The 17903-nt window shown below is 32.0% G+C and overlaps 1 protein-coding gene across 1 annotated transcript; it reads right to left on the bottom strand.

The window, feature by feature from the left end:
* Positions 1 to 3102: 3102 nt before the first annotated feature.
* On the bottom strand, positions 3103 to 17511 carry LOC130612191 (ferric-chelate reductase 1-like). The gene is made up of 26 exons (XM_057433490.1): positions 17394 to 17511; positions 16836 to 17018; positions 16554 to 16649; positions 16371 to 16426; positions 16144 to 16244; positions 15796 to 15867; positions 15382 to 15491; positions 14251 to 14433; positions 13969 to 14064; positions 13786 to 13841; positions 13559 to 13659; positions 13229 to 13300; positions 13063 to 13124; positions 12618 to 12797; positions 11887 to 11982; positions 11605 to 11660; positions 11403 to 11503; positions 11030 to 11152; positions 10356 to 10471; positions 8844 to 8924; positions 8535 to 8594; positions 8029 to 8069; positions 7550 to 7608; positions 6622 to 6774; positions 5338 to 5399; positions 3103 to 4419 (listed from the first exon to the last, which is right to left on the bottom strand). The coding sequence occupies exons 1-26, from the start codon at positions 17451 to 17453 to the stop codon at positions 4312 to 4314; spliced, it is 2484 nt and encodes an 827-aa protein (XP_057289473.1). The 5' UTR covers positions 17454 to 17511; the 3' UTR covers positions 3103 to 4311.
* Positions 17512 to 17903: the final 392 nt, after the last annotated feature.

Below are 17903 nucleotides of genomic sequence, written 5' to 3'. Positions count from 1 at the left end.
GTTGCAAAACTTGTAGCTAGGGGAAACTTGGAAATTAGTAAATGATTTGCCCATCTGAACATAGCACTTCGTTGGTTCTCTAAGGTGCAGATATGGCTACATAATTTTCAAATGTTCGTATCATTCTAGGTGCCCGACTGAAAGTAGCTAGGCAGAAATTTAACCTCATATTAACATTTACATTTTTTATTCATTTTGGCTGAACTTTAGAATTCTCATTTACCGTGAGTTCATATCTGTGTCTGCATTACTGCTTTTATATGATGACAAAGATTTTGCTGTATTTAAACAATACTTAGCTGAAACTGAATTCAACTATGGTGGACTCACTGCTTGCAGTTATATTGGGTGAAAAAGGCTTCAGAAGAGTATTTACTTTAGAAGTATTTTTTTCTTTTACATTTGTGGCCTTAACATTTCCAAAAAGCCACCCATTACTGATAAATTCTGCTTTTTCTTTTCTTAATGACATGTTTTAAAACGCCTTGCAGCTTTTTTATTTTTTACTCAGCAAGCTCACATTTATTTTGTATATACACTTAATTTGCATCTAATTTATACAAAAACAAGGTTTTTTTCTGTTTAAAACATAAATAATTCAAAAATTTTATCAAAAGCATTATGCTGGTTTGAAAATCGAGAACGACAAGTCTGCGTGTGATCTGTTTTCTCGATTTAATGTATCACTGCCTTAATAGTTTAGAAAGAATTGATATATGACTTTACGAACAGCAAAGTATTGCTACCTTGAGAAAAAAATGTTTCGGGAATAATTTTTTGAGGAAATTATTTTGGGGATTTTGGACCAAAATTAGTTTCATAAATTCGCACTTTTTAGAGCTCATCAAAATTCTGCTGCTGTTCAAAAATCGATTTTTATTGATATATACATCTATTTATTGTTATCATTCTGCTTGGAAAATATTTAAAATGCCAAACTAGCTAACCGTGAAGATTAATTCAGTATTCTCATAAGAGCATCCTATCACAAAAAGATGTCAGCAAAGAGACATTCCTTGCAACTAAATTTTTTGTTTACTAGCATAATTTTAGGTTGAATCTTATCTGACATTTCTGAGGTTAGAATAGCTTTTAAAATTTTCTGAATCTGTATCTTGGTCAAAATTGATATGCTGTCAAAACGGCTTATCGGCGTCTTTGAAAAGGGCTAAATTCTGAAACTCAGAATGTATGATGATAATAGAACTATTTTTTGGCTCAATTTCATCAAACCAATCTAAAACCATATCATACCAAATCTCAAGTCAATATTTTAATTTTTACTGAAGTTATGGGACGCTTTATAAACTATATACTCGGTTTAGACTTTTTTTGTTATTTTTTATGTTCACTGCTTTGTAATTTGTATTAAAACTCTTGAGATAATATATCACAGTGGTGAGCTGTTAAATATCTACCACCATCTTCAATACATCCTGGATTTAACCATATGCCTAATTGAGCGCTCAATAAAATTTGATTAAGTTCGATTTTCTGAAATTTCTTCATAGCGTGTTAAAAAAGGCCTAGCAAGAATCAGTTTAAGAAAATCTTCCTACCTTTTTCTCTTCCTCAAAATGGCTTTTTAAATTTTTCATGCCTGGTGTAATTTTATATTTTATCAGATAGGTTTAAAGGTACTCCTTAACAAGTTTCAAGTCAATAACTTTATTTTTTTACTGAAGCTTTTGCAATTTGAATTTTCTTGAATTAGGCCGGATAAATGTGCATTCAATGATAAAATGGCTCCGACGGTTAACCTACTGGCTTTTTATATCTTTTATAGTAACCAAAGCATATAAGGTAATAAAACATGCCCACTAATAACAACCTGATATAATTTAAAACGTAATGTATATATATTTTGTAAAAAAAAAACATTTTCGATATTTTGTGCAAAATTATTTTGTCTATAAAGGACATGGGCGGCAATTTTAAGCAACGTCAGTCTTTGCAAAAAGCTGCAAATCAAACCTGGCCACTTGGAAACAAATTGAGTTTCTTTCTTTTGTTCTTACCTTGATAGTGTGTTAGGTATAGTGTGCTAGCTAACAACTTTTCTAGCTTTATTAAACATTCCCAGCTATTGAAATATTGTCATGTAAGCAGTATTACTTTATGATGTCTTATTTTATACTCTCATTGCTTGGTAATGCTTTTTATTAAATTTTTCACTTTAAAAAAAACTTGATACTGCTGATACACCTCCGCCATTTTAAAACGAACAGCTTCCTCCTGTTGGTCACAGACTCGCCGCCTCGCCAAAATGTTTTGTATGACGCAATAATTATTTGACATATCCGCGCCAATCAGGTTTCATATCGGACCAGCCTCCTCCAGGGCCATGTTCGTATCGCCGTCCCGGGGTCAGAAAAGATACAAGATGCCCTGGGGACGAGGTTGAATATTACGATAATTATGCTCCTTAACACCAATTACATGTACACAGCTAATTAATGACGTGAAAATTTCGCATAATTAGCGAACTTATATGGCATATATCAAAAGAATCCTAGGTAAGTTTCATAGGTCTTTCATATGGGCCTAACTTTTTCTTTGAAAGCTTTAACTAAATTTTCATGTAATGTCTAGTCTGCAAAAAATGTTTTTCTGCGTTTCATCTGAAGAGTAGCAACTTTCAGGGAAGCGGTGGTACATTTATTAGAGTTTGACATGCCCGTGTCTGCAACTTCGGGTTGTTTTAGACCTTTAAATTTATTTGCAAGGTTAACCGTTCAGTAGCTACGTTAACATAAATACCAGTCCACGGTATATTTCTTAGGACTATAAGTTTTCATCACTTAAGCGAAGAAAAACTCACTTTGGGTCAAATTAACCGAAGTTAAATTTCAAACCAGTGCATGATTTCCATGCAAACACTTCATTCCGGATGTGCATGCTGTGTATGTTTAAAAGATACGAACACTACTTATCAATATTCAATCTGGAGTGAAATATCCTATACACAGTCACACCTTTCATTCCGGTGTGGAATTTTATTTTCCCAATTTTACTTTGATTTCATATAAACGACCTGTTCAACGGATAGCGCTGTACTGATTGACGAGCTTCGTCTTACTTCAATCTCAAAAAGTCTGGAAATATCGTTTGTAAAAGAAAATATCGCGTTGTTCCCTTTTCATTATACACGTGATCCAAGAGATCGTTGGAGCACATAAACAAAAATATATTTCAGTCGTGTAAATACGATTTAAAAAATGAATTTTAAGACAGAAACAGTTTCTATTTTCTTCCAGGGTTGCCATTCTTTTTATAGAGTCGAAAATGAGGAGGACTGTGAAGCTTTAAGGAAGCTTGGTAATCTTGACTTTATAAGAGATTACAATACCAAATATAAATTCCACATTTAGTACGTTCCGCAAAATATTTATTTTCAATACTTCCTTTCCGTTCACACTAAGATAAAAAAATCATGTTTGTACCAGCATCGAAAGACATCACATACAGACTTACAATGTGCGATAAAAAAATATATCGTGTTAAATTTTTACTTACAAATATGACAAGTTTAATAGAAAAATAGATAAATATGATCGTGTTATTACTAATTTATAAGCAATGCGTCCTGTAAGTTTAAATTATGTAGGTATAATAATCAAAACACCATAATATACACAACAGTGAAACCTGTCCAAATAGGAAATATGCACGGAAGATAATTTGGGGAATTGAACCAAATACTATTTTATAATGCCCATATATTTATTATAGCACAAGTTTAGAACTATTCATCAAACAGGTAGAAGGCATTTTGTCCCTTTATTGAAAGTAAATTAAAGTCTATTTTTTTCGTTGACTTAATTACGCCATATTCGCAATAAAAAAAATTCTTTTTATTATCAACCAATTAAACCTAAAGGTCACGCAATCGGTAATACTTCTCACGGCAATATCATTTTCCTTCGTCTACCATATAAAAATAGTGTACAAAAAAATATAATGTAAAAAAATACAAGAATATAAGCTGATTATTTCATGGGTGCAATTCCAGTCGTCAAATACCAATTTTTTCCAAAATTTCTTCCCTTAAAAAACATAACCACCCTTTTCTTTCATAATAATTGGTATACTTGATATAGAAATGAAAAATTTTATTACTATATTAAATGTATCAAAATGTATCAGGAAAAATTATGTAGCTAGTCCAATCACTAGCCAACCACCCCTACTCTGACATAAATCATTTCTCTCATTAATTTAGCCATTTATATTACTGATCAGGAGACCCTCATCAAGGAACATCATCAAAACGAGTCCATTTCCCTCAATCCAATGCCAAAGTGAACAGATTTAACTCCTAGCTTCGCGTAAATCAACGACTCTGTATACATGATATGCTGCCATGGCAACAGATAAAACGATTATAATCAACAAAAATATCCACTCAACAGCGTGACTCTAAACGTGCAAATGTAACATAATGGGTGGAAATGAAAAACATACATAATAATGGTAACAACTTTCTCAGGTACTTATTTTCCCTGTTTTTGCGAATAAATAACCCGTGAATAATTATTTCAGAAACCACTGGCAAAAATTGATACTCGCGAAAAAAATCAAGAATAGCCATTATTTTGTGACATTTGTGTAAATGTGTTATTCATTGTTTTTTTTTCAGAGTAAAAAGGAGCACAATTTTATTTAAGGTAAGAAGAAAATGGCACGCTGACGTTAAAAATCGCAAAAATGAATGTTAAAAGTGTATTTTTGTGTTAAAAATCGCAAAAATGAATGTTAAAAGTCATTTTTGAGTAAATGTGTTATTCATGACTGTTTTTTTTCAGAGTAAAAAGGAGCGCAATTTTATTTAAGGTAAGAAGAAAATGGCACGCTGACGTTAAAAATCGCAAAAATGAATGTTAAAAGTGTATTTTTGTGTAAATGTGTTATTCATGACTGTTTTTTTTCAGAGTAAAAAGGAGCGCAATTTTATTTAAGGTAAGAAGAAAATGGCACGCTGACGTTAAAAATCGCAAAAATGAATGTTAAAAGTGTATTTTTGTGTAAATGTGTTATTCATGACTGTTTTTTTTCAGAGTAAAAAGGAGCGCAATTTTATTTAAGGTAGGAAGAAAATGGCACGCTGACGTTAAAAATCGCAAAAATGAATGAAACATTTTTGTGTAAATGTGTTATTCATGACTGTTTTTTTTTTCAAGAATAATAAAGATTTTTACGTCATGCATGAAAATCAATACCTGCGAAATGTAATTTTTAAGCTGCTTGCGCAGTACTAATAAGGTAATTAAGATAATGAAAAACCAGATGGTCCCGACAAAACATACAACATGGACTGATGAAAAATAGTATACTCACTCTTCCTTGTTGTTGTTGTGGTTTGCTGATTTCAACTACACCACTTCTTTTTCCGTATGAAACTATAACACAAAACCAGGAGATTGTTCTTAACTTGGCAAGTGTCTTATTTAAAACGAAATTTCTGATATTCCCCTTAACAGGCCACTTTGATATTATCACAACATTCCCTAAAAGTATTTTTTCATTGACTACACTGGCAAGTAAATCAACAACTAAGGTGTGAATGAAATCAAATGTATACCAATATCAAACGTATAAAAATAGCCGCATTTAGACACGAACCAATCGTATGAGATAAATAATTTGTCCGGAGAGTTACTTTGTCGGATAATATACAGTACGAAATCAAATGCAAAAACAGGAACAATTAATGGACAGAATTAAAATTTGTGAATGCTGAATTAGCTCTGAAAAGTTGTTTTAATTTCCACAAAAAAGTAGCAAACAAGTGGCGAATTTAAAATTAATATTTTTGGGGTATTAAAAACAATTCAATTTCTTCTCAGTAATAAGTTTTTACGACTATAAAACCTAATAATAGGCTTTCTAATTGATTAAAAATTTAATTTTAAATATATCGCTGCTGAAGAGTAAAATCAAAACAAATGGAACTGCGCATGCTCAGGTTCCGCCCTATTGTTTTGCTATTGTTTAATGTTTTTGTTGTTGGGTTTAAAAACATGAATTATTTGTATTTTATAGGTGGGACGATAAACAGCACAGGACAATCTTATAAGCGTTTTTAATTATCTCCCTAACACACTAGTTTACTGATCTTAATATTCTTTGGGTGGTTTACAGTTGCATATTTAAAGCATGTTTGCTGATGTGGACGCTATTACACTTTGCTCAAAACATTTTCAGATTTCGTTTACTTGCTTTAGCGCCTTGTGGCACTCTTTATCTTTGCTTTAGCTGCTATAAGTAGAGATTTTAATTGAATTGCTATCATGCGTAACTAACAAAATCTTATACATGATCTTCAAACAATAGTTTTATTTTCACTTGTCGTTTTACTGAAACTTGCGTTAGTAAAAGCATGCTTTGTATAACCCCCATTTCATTTGAATCATCCGTCACAGAGACGATAATTGAGAGGTTTTGTCTAAAGATCAACTCGTTGTTACGAGTTGTTGTTTTCGTTGCCGAGCAATTTATCTCCGACGAACTTTTCCACTTAGATGTTTAGTTCGTATAGTACAGTGTCAATAAAGCTAGAATACGATGTATGTTGGGACGCTTAAATGGAATCTTACAAAACACATTAGCAAAACAACTTACCAGAATCATTACCGTCCCTCCGTACCAGTAACAAGATAAGGTTCAAAACAATGAATATCGAAACTACACTAGATACGAAAGCGATCATAACGCCTTCTTCGATTTTTGGGTTTCCTTCTTTGAAAAATTCGAAACCATAGATGATCGCAGCAGCTGTACATAAAATATAAAAGTCAGATAAAAAACAGTCAGATAATTGGAGAATACTAGGACTTTTTTTACTATCCGAAGAAGATTAATTTCTACAAACTTCGCGAATTTTATTTATTTCCGCGAAAACTTCTAGGAAGGTTAATTCGCGAAAATAAATCATCGCGAAACATTTTTTGTTCTTAAAAAAAATAATAAATTCGTCAAAATATTTCTTCCCAAAAATTTTAATTACAATTAATCTCTTTAATTATAGCCCTATTCCGTCTGTATGTGTGTCCGCGAAAGCCGCGTCCTGTTACAGAAACACGAAATGCAACATACAAAGGACAGGGAGCCTGTGGATTTTTCCACGGATTGACGACTTCTCTATAATAATAGCCGTCGTCTGTCTGTCTCTGCACGGACCCCCCGCTGAGTTAGAAAATCGTGCTACGGAAGCACGAATATCAAATGCGATATATTTTATCCACTTTGTTGCCACGGGTAAATATAAAGGACGGGCGAACCCGTGGATTCTTCCACGGGCTAACGACTATACAATAATAATCCTATATGTCTGTCTGTCACACAAAATGGTGCCCGCAGTAGCGAGACACACGAAAATACGGCAAATACCGGGCAAAACCGTAGATTTATCCACGGGCCATCGACTAGTGAATAAAATATTTTTTTTTGAGGTTTTTTTTCTTTTCTTGATTTTCTCTGGTTTGAAAAAAATAATAAAACTAACAAAATGTCAAACTATCAAATTCAATTGTTATTTGACAAAACTAACCTCCGAGACACCATGCAAGGATTCCAACCAATCGATGAGCCCAATTAAAGATAAAGCGCCTAATTAAAGAAATTATTTGTTAGTATTCCACAGAATTTATGCAATAGAAGCTTATGTACATAAAAACTTAAAGTTAATTTCGCTCTTTAAAACTTAATCTTACAATTTTACTATTTAAAAACAAAATTTTTTTTTTTCCTGATTTACATTTACAAGATAGATTTATAAAACAAAAATAAGCAAGCTACTTCAATGAAAATTCTGTGGAAAGCAAAAACCACCACAGAAATTTTGACGTCATAACGTTGCTCGTCAGCACCCATAGGGAGATTTCTGTGTACATCAACAACGTTAACGTCCTTATCCGAAAATTTGGTAGTTGATGGTAACCATTAATGTATATTACAAATATAGCCCAAGAGCCCAGATGTCAGAATCTTAACGTAAAAATCAGGTAAAATACAAACTGCAAAAATTACCTGTCATGATCCGGACCAGGTCTGAAGAATGCCATAACAGGCTGAAAAAAAATATACAAGGGTCCGTTACATTGTGCATTGGAAAAGCTTTTAAACTCGTCACTAAGGCCTGGATTTGCGCACCTATTTTTTTATATTTTTGCCTTTATATATCTACTATAACAGGTCCTTTTTTTATATTATCAGTATTTAGTTTTTTTATAAAACTTTCGAACTGAATACTTTTCTTTCGATTATTTAAAAAAACAATAAAAATCAAAACTAGTGCAAGTTCTTGTACAAGCCTACGCACGATACAAAGTACTTGTATGTAATTTGCTATTACAAATTTTGCTATCTATAACAGACCATTTACAAAAGGATTGCGTAATGCACTATCGTAGACTTTACGTGAAAATACGTATTATATGTACTATATATACCATATAACAAATGCTGAGGTGTTGCAATAAGCCATTGCATAGTCTAAAAAATCAACAATGCAGCAAAAGTTGGTCATATTTTACCTGGATTAAACCTGCTATAACGGTGAACAATCCCAACATGTGGTGTTTGTTTTCCTTGTCCTATAAACAAACAGCGAAACGATGTCAATCGTAGTGCACGAAATTTTAAGTAAGTATATTTTACATTAAAAGTAACAAGTTTACCGCTCAGATAGTTAAATCGACTTATAAAAAGACAAAGTGAAATCTTGATATAAATACTTCAAAATGAAGAAATAAACAAGACAATTAATTAAAGTATTGATCAACTTAGGTATCCTCTTTATTAAAACTTTTAACAACATGCTCCAAAGTTTCGTACATACTTACAATCTTATTATATTTCGTTAGAATAATAATCAGTCCAGCGATGAAAGAAACCACACAAAGAAACATCAACAACACATGGAACTGAAACGAAAATATGAAAACGTATGCTCTTACAATTATGAAGGTAACACAGTGGACTCTCGGAACAAACTGCGAAGGTAACCGAAAAAAAGGTCGTTATAACGAGATTTATTTAAACTATAGTTATGTCGAAAAATAAAAACATATTGCAGTTGTGTCTCAACTAATTAAAATCGTGTATTTTTGTGGTGAGTGCAACATATATTGCCCAAAGTGTTCAAGTAGAACTCTACTCGAATAAAATCTAAAATTAAAAGAAATTCGAATTAAAGTGAAACATAGCATTGATATCGATGATGCACAAAATATTGCAGAGTTTCTGTTATATTTAGTGCCTTGATTTCGTTATGTTGAGTTTTTTAAGCTCAGGGGACGAAAAATTTGGTTTGTTAAATCAAGAGTGCATTATATTGGGGTTTCGTTAAATAGGAAGGGTTTATAAGAGTTTCTAAGGCAATCAGGGGTTCGTTATATTCACTATATCAAGGGGTTCGTTATATCGAGATGTTCACTATATCGGAGGTTCGTTATATCGAGGTGTTCACTAAATCGGGGGTTCGTTATATCGAGATGTTTACTATATCAAGGGGTTCGTTATATCGAGATGTTCACTAAATCGGGGGTTCGTTATATCGAGATGTTCACTATATCGAAGGTTCGTTATATCGAGATGTTCACTAAATCGGGGGTTCGTTATATCGAGATGTTCACTATATCGGAGGTTTGTTATATCGAGATGTTCACTATATCGGAGGTTTGTTATATCGAGATGTTCACTAAATGGGGGGTTCGTTATATCGAAATGTTCACTATATCGGAGGTTTGTTATATCGAGATGTTCACTAAATCGGGGGTTCGTTATATCGAGATGTTCAGTATATCGAAGGTTTGTTATATCGAGATGTTCACTATATCAAGGGGTTCGTTATATCGAGATGTTCACTAAATCGGAGGTTTGTTATATCGAGATGTTCACTATATCGGAGGTTTGTTATATCGAGATGTTCACTATATCAGAGGTTTGTTATATCGAGATGTTCACTAAATCGGAAATTTGTTATATCGAGATGTTCACTAAATCGGAGGTTTGTTATATCGAGATGTTCACTAAATCGGGGGTTCGTTATATCGAGATGTTCAGTATAACGAAGGTTTGTTATATCGAGATGTTCACTATATCGGAACTTTGTTATATCGACATGGTTACTTTATACTCGGAGTCTATTGTAATAAGCAAAGTCACATTTCTGCCATTTGCCGAAGATGGAAAATTTAGAACAGCATCTTGATTGATTTTTCAAAACTTTGCATATAATTAAATCGGATCAATTTGCAATTTAACGCTTCTGATTGTCGGATCGAATAAAATGAAGCCAACGACATGCTGCTACGAAGTAGTTTAAGAAAAGGAATAGAAGGAATAAAACTTACTGGGAACCAAGCTTGCTTGCCAGCAATCTTCTTGTTTTGCGTAGCAGGCTTCATAAAGTGAGCCATAAATATCCCAATGGTAGCAAACAGCACCCACGCAAGGATCATAAGAATAGCTAAAGAAAAAAACGATAATTAATTCTTCTAAGCGGAGAAATTTTGCGGCGACTGAGCCATGAATGAAATATTTTACATACATAAACTTTTGCGAAATGATGCTATTAAAAAAATCGCGAGCATTAACTTTCACGAATCACCAGAGGTTAACTTTCGAAATTCAAAAATTAAACATCAAAACTGTTTTCTTTTAATGTTATAGTATAAAATTAAAACTGAAACAGATCATTCTTGGCCAAATGTTTCTTCCCACTCTTGTAAACTTTTTATAGTATTGATGCTTTCGAAAAATTTCGCGACAAAAATGTTTTTACACAGTGATAGGATAACTTTAGGTCGGATACTAAAACTTGATCACAAAGAAAAATCGCTTTTGGCCTGATTTGCACAAGCGTTGGAAAAACGGTTTTTGTACAACTTAAAATTTTTGCGTTGAGTACTGGCAAAGGTAGGCCTCTCCAACATATATTTTATGAAATCTATTTTTTTTTGTTGCTCGCTGGTCATAAACCAAAAACAAAAAAAGGGAAAATCAAAGTAGATAAATATACACACACCATGAAGCTTTACAGTACTATTTGCATTTCTTCCGACCGCAGACCCTACATTATTACTGATTAAAAAGTTGATAGCTTCTTCTGTAATACTGGTACTATCATGTTTACGCGGATAAGAAGGACCTATAATAAAAGTTTAAATGTTTAAGAGTTGAAACGATGCAGCATACGATGTTCATTCTCAACATTATTGCGACCTGTTTAATTCTCAGTATTAATACCCATGGAGTTGCTTATTTTTTGAGTAGCTCTCCATGTTTTACGTGCACAATTAATGTATAACAACAATTCAAGATGTTAATAGTCTTTAAAATCATCCAAGCAACTATTCCCAGCAAGTTATCGTACCATGCAAAAAATTAATAATTCTTACCAATTCTATTTCCGTATGCGAGAAATCCAAACATATTTGACATATTCAGATTATAAAGTGAACCGCTGTTCAAATTGGATGGCACCAGCGGTCTTGTGAATCTAAAAAAACATCAATAAATCAAAATAGATCAAAATTAAAGTATTCTCAGAGACCAAAAGAAACTAATTTAGGAATTAAACCAAATAAAATAAATATTTACGAGCAAATTAGAAGGCCATCTTTTACACGTCTGTCGATCAATGAGACTCCGTCTACCTGTTGTATTCAAATCAAATACATTTACAGTTATAATTAACACGGAACATAACTCCTAACTTGTGACTATAACATTAAAGGCTCTTTCATATTACTCATTTCCTTTTTTCACAATGCAAGAATGATATGAAACACCTTGCAGACATTTACTGGAATTACAGATCAAGTAAGGTAGTAAAAAATTTTAAGTAAGTGATTTCTTAATCATAAAATATAATTTGTTTACCACATTTCTCCAATCTGGCACACCGTTACCCGACGCAACGTAACTTCCAAATGGAACTGAAATACCATCAGCACAATACTGACCTCTCAAGTCCGCCTAAAAAAACAAAACAGTATTATCTGACGCAACATAATTTCAAAATGGAAATAAGATATCATTGGCACACTACTAACCTCTCAAGTTCTCTTTAAAAAGGACAAAATTCATTTAGTAAAGTGCTCACTAAAATTCCTGACAATTCTCTCATTTTTACCTATTTTAGTTAAAATTTCATACTTACTAGAGTCCTAAATTAAAAACATACTAATTCTGTAAAAACAGCTTTAAAATTAATCAATAGTTATGACTGATCGTTTACATCTAAAATTTCTGACATATCAAAGAAATCTGACTATTTCCTGACATTTCCACAATATTTAAAACTTCCTGACAATTCCTATAACTATGTTGACCTTGAATTACAATGCCTTACAATAAATTACATATTTTCTACTATATACAATATACGGCGCTCAAACTTGCAACAATAAATGTTACGCTAGTAAAGAACTAAGCGTAAATCCTGTAATCGACAAGGTTTGAATAAAATTAGAATGATGGACTTGAGAACGCAGATATCTCTCGCTTTCTGTTGACAAAGCCTTGCAAACGCGTCACTAATAACGAATAAGTTACAAATTTAATTATCAAAGTGAGTTAGTTAAAAGAAAAACATTTCATCAAAAACATACCATTCCTTCACCACCTCCCGACTTCTGTGCAAAACCAATCCATTTATGTTTTGTTGCAAATTGAAAGGTTAACACATCATTGTTAAGTTGATAAGTTACTATGGCGATACAACCTGAAACTAAACAATTTTCAGGAAGGCGAACGCAGCCCAGAGTTTTACCACATTTGGATAGATCAATCTAAAATTTTCAACAAAAATAAAACTCATCAGGATGGTGCGTACTAAAAGGTTATATTTTCAGTTAAATAGGATTTTTAGCAGTAAAAAAATTAATAGGTTCACTACAACTGCTACAGAATTGCTACTGCATTTGAGCAAAAACACTCCATTTATTTAACTTTCTATAAAAAAGACATTCAGGCTTCAAATATCCGAAATTTTACTGTGACATAATTTCCTTACTTTTTTATAAACATAAAATAAACATTAAACAAAAAACTTACAGTTGACATTTCTCTCGTAGAGGTCGTCATTACAACAGGAGTAGTAGGTGTAGTAGCGGTCGCTGGAGAATAAAATAAAATAAAAAAGCAATAAAAAAGCAACAGTACAACGCAACATATTAAAAAATAATGAAAATATGACAGAAAATTTTTAAACACTGCATACCAGTGCTAAGAAAGTCAACAGCACCATCTGTTACACTTGTGGCGAAATGTTTGTTTGGATAATCATCTCTACCTAAAGAAATGTAAGACAAGTAAGTATATAAGTATAATTAATAGTTATGAAGAAACACAATAATAACATAACATAGGTGTATGTACTATGCTTGTCTGTATATCTCAAATAGTTTTAAAGAAAGAAATAGCGCAAATATATATATACATATATATAAAAATAGATAAGGAATTGTATGAAGAATGCTATTTTGAAAGAAATGTGCTGCAGTCCAGGCAAGCTACAAGAACATGCAACAAATGTAATGACAATATTTACCATTATTATTTCCGTATGCTATAAAACCAACCATATCAGACACGTTTAGATTGTACAAGGCTTCTTTACTTAAGTTGGACGGCACAAGCGGTCTTGTAAATCTAACGTTTTTAAACAAAAAAATGTACAATTTTAGTACTGACATAATATTAATGTCAAATATTGTTTAAACAAGCAAACGTCATGTTTCAATTTTAAAAAGGTTGATAAATAAAATGAATATTTACGTGCAAGTTAAAACGTCATCTTTTTCAGTTCTGTTTATTAATACGACACCATCAACCTGTTGTATTCAATTTAGATAAATTTACACATTCAAGCTACGTAGAAAATTATTTCATCTATAGGTTAAAGAGGCTAATATTAATAGTTCATTCACATCACTATTCCACCTATCCAAATATGCTTACCACCTCCATCCAATTTGGCTCACGGTTACCAGATGCATTAAAACTTCCAAATGGAACCGAGATACCTCTCGCACAATATTGACCTCGTAATTTAGCCTAAAGAAAAATGAAATAAAAATCGTGCTAATAAGGAGTTAACATGGAATTTTATGTATTTTGTTGCGATTTGTATGTAAAGATGTCATTCATTATTAATACCTTTACGAGTAAATTCGAAATTTAGCCAAAACAAGGTTAAAATACGTGAAATAAATTAACAACCACCGTGTATATAAAACATACCATTCCTCGCCCATCGGTTGCGGATTTCTGGCCAAAACCAATCCAATTATGCTTTGTTGCAAATTGGAAAGTTAATGTGCCATTGTAATGTCGATATGTTATTATGGCATCGCAGGCTGAAGCAGAACAACTGGGTGGATGGCGTATGCAGCCCCGAGTATTACCACATTCTGATAGATCGATCTAAATTTAATGAAATAAATGAAAGCTTTTACCTGCACTTTTCTATAAGCAACAAACTCATACGTTAAAATGAATAATTTTTACAAATTCGCGAAAATCTGTCTGCGCGGTAATTCCTATAAAGGTAATTCACGAAATTTTTGGGAAAAGTGTTAGAAATGACTTATTCCCTAAAATTAATCTTGGTGATTTTTGTTAGACACAGACTGATTTTTTCTGCTTTTACTCTTTTTTGCTTAACAAAAGCCCTTTAACAGTTTTTTTTTTACTTGCATTGTTTTTGCTTCTTTGCACATTTCGAAAACTTCTGTGGAACCAAATGGATATTTTCACTTATTGCTTAACTTCCCTTGCCTTAGATATGGGATGAAGATCCTTAGCGTTGTCAATATTCGTATATTTTCAAGAAAAGTACCTATGATAATCCCCTTTTTAAGCTAAAATTACTGTTCCTCCAACCATCTTTTTGTTCCTTTACATATATGAAAAATCTTTGCAAATTAACTAAATTACACCGATTTAAAAAAAATTAATGTTTGTAAAATATCTTTAATTGTCTAAATCACCAAAATTAATCTTCGCCAAAATGCATTTCTTTGATCTCGCAAAAATTACTAAAAAGTACAAGAAACCTGACATAAGCCAACGTATAGTAACCATTAGACTTTAACTAATATTTCCTCAGTCAATGAGATTTGCTAAATACTTAATTGGAAAAAAAATTTTGATATTCTATGCAGAAATGAATCTTAAAATGTACTCGCATGTGAAATTTAGACAAATATCTCACTCCCATTAGCTGATAAGTAACTTTTTAGTTTAAGAAAAAGAGATACGCACATATATCTCATAAGGTAATTCTAACATAGACATGGCTATTTGCAGTATCAACCATTCAGACAATTTAAGCAACTGTACCCTGTAAAAGCATTAGTTAAAAAAAATTACAGTTATCATTTCTGTCATTGGAGTAATTCGAGGAGTAGTAGACATTGTAGCATTGGTCATAGGCGTCGTCATTGCAACAGGAGTAGTTGTAGCTGCTGTAGTTGGAGAATCTAATTGTTAAAACATGAAATAAAAAAAAAACACAATAAAAAAAGAATTTTACGCAACAGTACAATGCAAATAAAAACTAAAGGGTTAACAGTGCGGCAGCACATACTAATGGACTCGACATGTCAAATATAAACTGTTAAAAAACTAGAACTTTTGCTCCTTGATTCACTTGGCGAGAAAGTCTTTAGTAATCACAAGTGTTGCGGTGAAAAAATAATTTCGACTTGTTGATATTTAAAAAAAAGGCTATGGAAAAATGAAAAATAAAGAAAATACGGCAGAAAATATTAAAACACTGCATACCAGTGCTAAGAAAGTCAACAGCACCATTTGTTACACTTGTTTTTAAATGTTTGTTTGGATAATCAGCTCTACCTATAAGAAATGTAAGACAAGTGTTAAATAAATTTCCCGATTTCCCAAAAACTGCCAAATGTGATTTTTTTAGCACTTATTTTAACCTTGTGACATAAGTGTATTAATTATATACCTGTCAGCGTATCCCAAATAGTTTTAGAAAAAAAAACAACGGAAATATAAAAATAAATAAAATAGATGAGGGTATGACAAAAAAAATCTTATTTTGAAAGAAATGTGCTGCAGTCCAGGCAAGCTACAAAAACACGCAACAAATGTAATGACAATATTTACCATTATTATTTCCGTATGCTAAAAAACCAACCATATCAGACACGTTTAGATTGTACAAGGCTTCTTTACTTAAGTTGGACGGCACAAGCGGTCTTGTAAATCTAACGTTTTTAAACAAAAAAATGTACAATTTTAGTACTGACATAATATCAATGTCAAATATTGTTTAAACAAGCAAACGTCATGTTTCAATTTTAAAAAGGTTGATAAATAAAATGAATATTTACGTGCAAGTTAAAACGTCATCTTTTTCAGTTCTGTTTATTAATACGACACCATCAACCTGTTGTATTCAATTTAGATAAATTTACACATTCAAGCTACGTAGAAAATTATTTCATCTATAGGTTAAAGAGGCTAATATTAATGGTTCATTCACATCACTATTCCACCTATCCAAATATGCTTACCACCTCCATCCAATTTGGCTCACGGTTACCAGATGCATTAAAACTTCCAAATGGAACCGAGATACCTCTCGCACAATATTGACCTCGTAATTTAGCCTAAAGAAAAATGAAATAAAAATCGTGCTAATAAGGAGTTAACATGGAATTTTATGTATTTTGTTGCGATTTGTATGTAAAGATGTCATTCATTATTAATACCTTTACGAGTAAATTCGAAATTTAGCCAAAACAAGGTTAAAATACGTGAAATAAATTAACAACCACCGTGTATATAAAACATACCATTCCTCGCCCATCGGTTGCGGATTTCTGGCCAAAACCAATCCAATTATGTTTTGTTGCAAATTGGAAGGTTAAGGTGCCATTGTCAAGTTGATGAGTTACTATGGCATCACAGGCCGAAGCTGAACAACTGGGTGGAAGGCGTATGCAGCCCAGAGTATTACCACATTTTGAAAGATCGATCTAAAAGTTATAATATAAAGAACTTAGATATATGATTTCCAGGATATAAGGATTGACAATTCTGGATTGCCAAACTTTATTGGAAAAAGATTCTTCGTTCAGCAAAACAAAAGTTGCAAAAGATTGTATGCACGACACTCAATTAAAAATGCAATAAACTTTTAATAAATGAAACAGTTCGTCAAATAAGGGGACATGTGTATGTACTGTTGCTTTTCACAGAGTAGCAAAAGTGTGGGGGGATGTAATTTTTGCAAGTTTTATTTTAAAATTTTTAAATATTTGTAAGGTATAATAATTCATAATTTATTTTGTGTAATTTTGATAAATACTACTGTTCCAAGACACAATTTATTCTTTATTTTATTCACTTACCTGGGCAGATGCTTGCAGTCCACATAGAGATAAAATAAATGTTAAAATTATCACTTCCATTACTCCAGCATAATATTTTACTGTCTACTGTACATATATTTTTTTTGAGAAACTAAAAAAATAAAAAATAAAAAGTAAAAAACAAATTTACAAAATAGTTTGAAATATTAATAAAGCACAATTGAAACCAACAATATCGCAACAGAAAAAAATTTATAAACAAATATTGATCTGTCCTATTTAGAGGTGAAAGTTTTGAAAAATAGAAATTTCCTATTTAACTTTTTTTTTTGAGAACTAGCTAGATCTTGCATTGCAGGCTGGATGTAGTGCTACATGAAAAGTGCGAAGACCAAAAGTATAATTACTTGAATATAAAAGGGTTACTGGACTTGTATTTGTTATAGAGTGCCTTTACACCAAGGCAAATGAATTAGCATAAAATATAATTTCATACCAGCACATGAGTTCTAAAAGTTAGGCATTTCAAAGGAGGGCAAAACAAAAACA

Source organism: Hydractinia symbiolongicarpus, chromosome 10, assembly GCF_029227915.1.
Source record: "Hydractinia symbiolongicarpus strain clone_291-10 chromosome 10, HSymV2.1, whole genome shotgun sequence".
Lineage (NCBI taxonomy): Eukaryota > Metazoa > Cnidaria > Hydrozoa > Anthoathecata > Hydractiniidae > Hydractinia > Hydractinia symbiolongicarpus.
This window is presented reverse-complemented; position numbering and strand designations above follow the sequence as displayed.

Excerpts from the sequence above, each read along its gene's own strand:
- LOC130612191 (XM_057433490.1), bottom strand. The coding sequence starts at position 17,453 with ATGGAAGTGATAATTTTAACATTTATTTTATCTCTATGTGGACTGCAA. Across the intron at positions 13,125-13,228 it reads TGTTGACTTTCTTAGCACTG|CGACCGCTACTACACCTACT; the intron begins GTATGCAGTGTT and ends TTTATTCTCCAG. Across the intron at positions 8,595-8,843 it reads TAACGAAATATAATAAGATT|GACAAGGAAAACAAACACCA; the intron begins GTAAGTATGTAC and ends GTTTGTTTATAG.